This window comes from Notothenia coriiceps, unplaced genomic scaffold (assembly GCF_000735185.1).
Source record: "Notothenia coriiceps isolate Sejong01 unplaced genomic scaffold, NC01 NC01_scaffold00023629, whole genome shotgun sequence".
In the NCBI taxonomy this organism is placed as follows: domain Eukaryota; kingdom Metazoa; phylum Chordata; class Actinopteri; order Perciformes; family Nototheniidae; genus Notothenia; species Notothenia coriiceps.
Window position 1 is genome coordinate 1 of NW_011356330.1, and position 4633 is coordinate 4633.

General features: G+C 43.6%; 1 protein-coding gene across 1 annotated transcript; it reads left to right on the forward strand.

Annotated features, from left to right (window-relative positions):
• The first annotated feature begins 86 nt into the window (after positions 1-86).
• LOC104954697 (growth arrest-specific protein 1) lies at positions 87-3626 on the forward strand. The gene has a single exon (XM_010781877.1). It carries the CDS (start codon positions 885-887, stop codon positions 1632-1634), a length of 750 nt encoding a protein of 249 aa, XP_010780179.1. The 5' UTR covers positions 87-884; the 3' UTR covers positions 1635-3626.
• The last annotated feature ends 1007 nt before the right edge of the window (positions 3627-4633 follow it).

A 4633-nucleotide genomic window follows, 5' to 3' on the forward strand; every position in this document is an offset into this window, starting at 1 on the left:
GAGGTGAGTGCTGATTATACAGGAGGAAAGTGAGAGAGAGAGAGAGAGAGAGAGAGAGAGAGGGGGGAAGGAAAACTTTTCTTTCTTTTTTTCGACAGGAGGAGGGGTGTTGTGGGGAAATGCTCGGCGGACCGTGAAGCGTAGAAGAGGGACAAAGACGCACATACAGCGGGACAAAATGCGACAGACAGAAAGCTCTTACAACTAAAACAAACCACAACAACATCGCGATACAAGAATGGAGTTTAAGAGTTGTAGAGCTGGGGAGAGATTTCGAGAGGGAACATGGCAGGACAGATGAGTTTACAAGCTGAGTTTTTGGATAATAATCACTGTGGTGAGGGTGCGCGTTAACTTTGGATAACTTTGGATAACTGTGGCACGTTCCATACCCACCTCAAATCTGCACCATGGAGCAGAAACGGACTGCAGTTTGGATTGTTATTCCCACTTTTGAACGGACATGCTTCCCGGAATAACTGTTGCTGTTTTCTGCAGCCACGCGTGGAGAGGAGGACTGGAAACACATGCACAACCTGGGATCATTTATTTATAAAGTGCATTTTTCTTGGGACTTTGTGTGGATTACTTGTTTAGGGAGACTAAGGGATTGCCCTGCTGCTGGAGAAAGCACTGCTACATGTATATCTACCTGGACACACCAAAAACAATAGTTGCTTTTTCAATTCAATTGAAGTGGACAGAAACACTGACAGCCAATCAAAATCTACCAGAGTGAGAACAGTTTTCTTATTCTAATGATTCATATTCTGAACTCTCTCCAAGCATGAACGTGTATTTTTCTTGGCCTGTTTGTGGATAACTTGTGAAGTGACATTCAGTGACTGTCCTGCACGTCTCCGAGCCAGAACTTCCTCCCAAGCATGAGATGTTGGTGCAGTTTCCTGGCACTTCTCCCCTGGGTGCTGGTGTTTTTGGACGCCCAGCTGATCTGCTGGCAGGCGCTGCTTCGGTGCCATGAAGAGCCCGAGTGCGACCTGGCCTACAGTCAGTACTTAGCAGCGTGTGAGGGGAACATCAGGGGGACGAGAAGACAATGTCCCAGCCACTGTATCAACGCTTTAATCCGGTTAAACCACACTCGAAGTGGTCCGGATCTGGAGACGTGTGACTGTGCACAGGATCAGGAGTGTGTGAAGGCCAAACGCACCATAGAGCCGTGTTTACCGAAGAGATATCCGAGCGATGGAGGGGGAATCGGATGCATGGAGGCTAGGCAGCGCTGTGAGGAGGATAGCAGATGCCACACCTCTCTTACAGCTTATTTATCATATTGTGGTCAGCTGTTCAACGGCAGGAAATGCTCCTCCAAGTGCAAAGCCACCATCCAGCAGATGCTGTTCATCCCGAACGGCGTGCTGCTGAACCGCTGTGTTTGCGATGGGGTGGAGAGGCCTTTCTGTGAAGTGGTGAAGGAGAACATGAGCAAACTCTGCGCCATAGGAGACCACATTGTTGTTTCAGACCAGCCGGATGTGGACGACTTCTACGAGGATGAAGACTATGACCCTAAAGTTGACAGAGACGAGGAGGTGGGTCATAACTCTGCTTCACACGGGCTTTACAGCCTCATTCTGCTCCTGGTTCTTCCTCTGGCACGGATACTGTACTGAGAACATTGGGATTTAAAAAGGACACATAATCTGTGTTTGAGAGAGCTTGCAGGACACAAATGGTGGATGAAAGGGAGATCTTTTTTCACCCCAGAGCCTTCCTGCTTTCCCATTTTAGTTGCAAAGCGACCGTGAGCACATTGTTGTTTCAGACCAGCCTGATGATGATCTCTAGCACGGATATTGTACTAAGAAAACGGCTAAATGGATTTAAAAAGGACAAAATAATCTCAGTTTTAGGGAGCCTTGAAGAGTCCAGCTTGAAAGTGACACGGCACTTTCCTGCAGGACTCAAACGGTGGATAAAGGAATATATTCTTCACTCCATGGCCCTCCTTTCTATTCCATTTTAGTTGCAGGGCTGAGATTTGTATGCTTTCCACAACTGTACGATTCGCATTGTAAATCTGATGTTTTTTGAGCACATGTCACTCAGAAAAGCTGCTTTTCCCCCTGCTCTGTTGACAAGATGATGATGATGAGAGGAAGAGGAAGTGACCCGCGGCAGACTGTGTTGCAGAGCATTGCCAAGTTTGAGTGCCTTTAAACAGATCCTGTTTGTTTGGTTTCAATGGTGCTTGGAGCGTGGCTTTATTAAGACTTTAGACAAACACGGGATCCGTCCAGTCTGTGTTTGCTCTCCACTTTCAGGGGCCTCCACACTTCAAACATTTGTGGGAACAGTCAAAGGACAAGGCGAGGGGTTTTAGGATCAAGTAGTGAAATTAGCTGAAGTGCCTCTCAAGCAGCCCCTCCCCCCGAAGTGAGATTGTTTTATACAACTTTTCCTGAGACCCCCTCTTCTTCCTCTCTACGTCCTGCCCACTTTCACGCCTTAAAAAGACCCCCGTGTGACTTTATGACTGCTTTCACACTGCAGCAACCGGCCAGGAAAAGACTGTTTGTGATGCAGGTCAACAAATCACACCTGGAGTTTGTCCGGCTCCGAGACGGACGCTGTTTCACTTCTGCATGGGATTCACATTCATCTAACTCAATAAAAGAATGTGCTTTTTATGGATTAGAGCTGCAGACACAAGTGGATTGATAGAAACAGAATCACTCACAGTATTTTTTCACAACAAAATGAAAGAAACTGCCGTGAAGCTTCATAAATATGGAGATTTCTCTGATTTCTGTCACATTAAAGGGGATACATGTGACAAAACAAGACTTTTGAGTAACTTCAATGGACATGTTCTCTACATTCTCACATTTGAACGACCAAACAATATCCCTAAATGATCAACTGATCAGTCGATAAGGGAAATAATTGATATTAGCAGCCATATTGTGTTTTTTAAGGATTGCCAGAGCGAACACAAGGCCTGCCTTATTGAATCTGATTAAAGCAACAGAATAATGAAATGAATGTGGGGAAAGAGACACGCTTTCACACATGGGTTGAATGTATGTTAATGGTTTTGTGCCACACAGTGTTCGTTAAAGAAGCCTGAGAGATTGTAACAAGAGGCTTCATGTAGAGCAACGTTACCATGAAGGAAAGTGCTTGATGAAGAAATGCACAGACAAAACTCAGACTGAATAAAGGAGAGATTTTGAGTACAGTTCAAAAACACAAGGCTTTTATTTAGTATGTTTTGAACAGCAGTTTTTCACTCGTCCACTATTAAGCTGTTTAGCAAAGAGGGAACTTAAAATCAGTGTTTTCGTTAGTTTTGATCCTAATGAAGCTGCCAATTTGTGTCTTTGCCACTTGAAATTGTCAAAACTAATCTGTGTTTTTCTGATGAAGTTTTTACAGAAATGTTTCTAAATGTTAAATTATGAAGCTAGAATATGAAGAATGTGTATATATTTCACAATGATATAAACCACGGTCACTTATTACACACATTCAACTCATCATAAACACAAACGTAGTTCAGATTTTGTGCACGCAAAACCCCGATTTAGAGATTTCAGTTTTTCGTCTCATCTTCAGAGTGATGCCTTCCATGTGTGAGAGTTTTATAATAAAAATGTTTATGAGTTAAAGCTGTGTAATGATGTTATTTGTCCACAGAGAGATCGAGAAAGTAGTTTGAAAATATCCTTTATCTTTTCCTCTGAGTGCTGTTCGACTAATTCACTTACCAAACATTCAAACATGGCCTTTTAAAGACTCACTGTCTCAAAGGCCAAAGAGCACATGTCCTTCTCAAGGCAGCAAAGTGAGTCCAAAGTAAGCACTGCGTGCAGCTATGCCCACTGTCTAATATTTAAGGGATTAGGTCAGTGCGGAGGCAGTGTAATTGAAACCTGGAGAGGAATTTTAAGAGTTAGTCATTGTGCAAAGACAGCAGGATTCTACCTTCAGTTCAGGCTGGAGTTGCAATAAAACCACCATTGCTTTTTAGAGGAAGACAGAGAGACAGTCACTGAAACACGTGAACTGATCAAAGGACTCAAGAAGCAAGCAGCCATTGTTCAACACTTACTTTGGTGTTTGCAAGTTGTAAAAGAGTCATTTTAGCTGAGGTGTGAGGTGTTCACTTGCTCTGCAAATGTTAGTCACGTCGAAAAGCAACAAAAGTGTTTTCCAGGACAACCAGAAACACATTTTGACCTGCTGTCAAACTCTGAGGTAAGAGTGGACACACATTTTAAAGAGGCCTTATTCTGCTTTTTGAGGTGTTCCCTTTCCTGTGGTGTGTTCTCTATGTTTTAGTGCAGGTAAATGGCCTGAAGCATCCCTGAGTTTCTCTCCCACACCTGAACATCAGCAGGAGAGGACTCTTTAAAGTAGAGACACTACATACTGATATACACCTGAACATCAGCAGGAGAGGACTCTTTAAAGTAGAGACACTACATACTGATATACACCTGAACATCAGCAGGAGAGGACTCTTTAAAGTAGAGACACTACATACTGATATACACCTGAACATCAGCAGGAGAGGACTCTTTAAAGTAGAGACACTACATACTGATATACACCTGAACATCAGCAGGAGAGGACTCTTTAAAGTAGAGACACTACATACTGAGATACA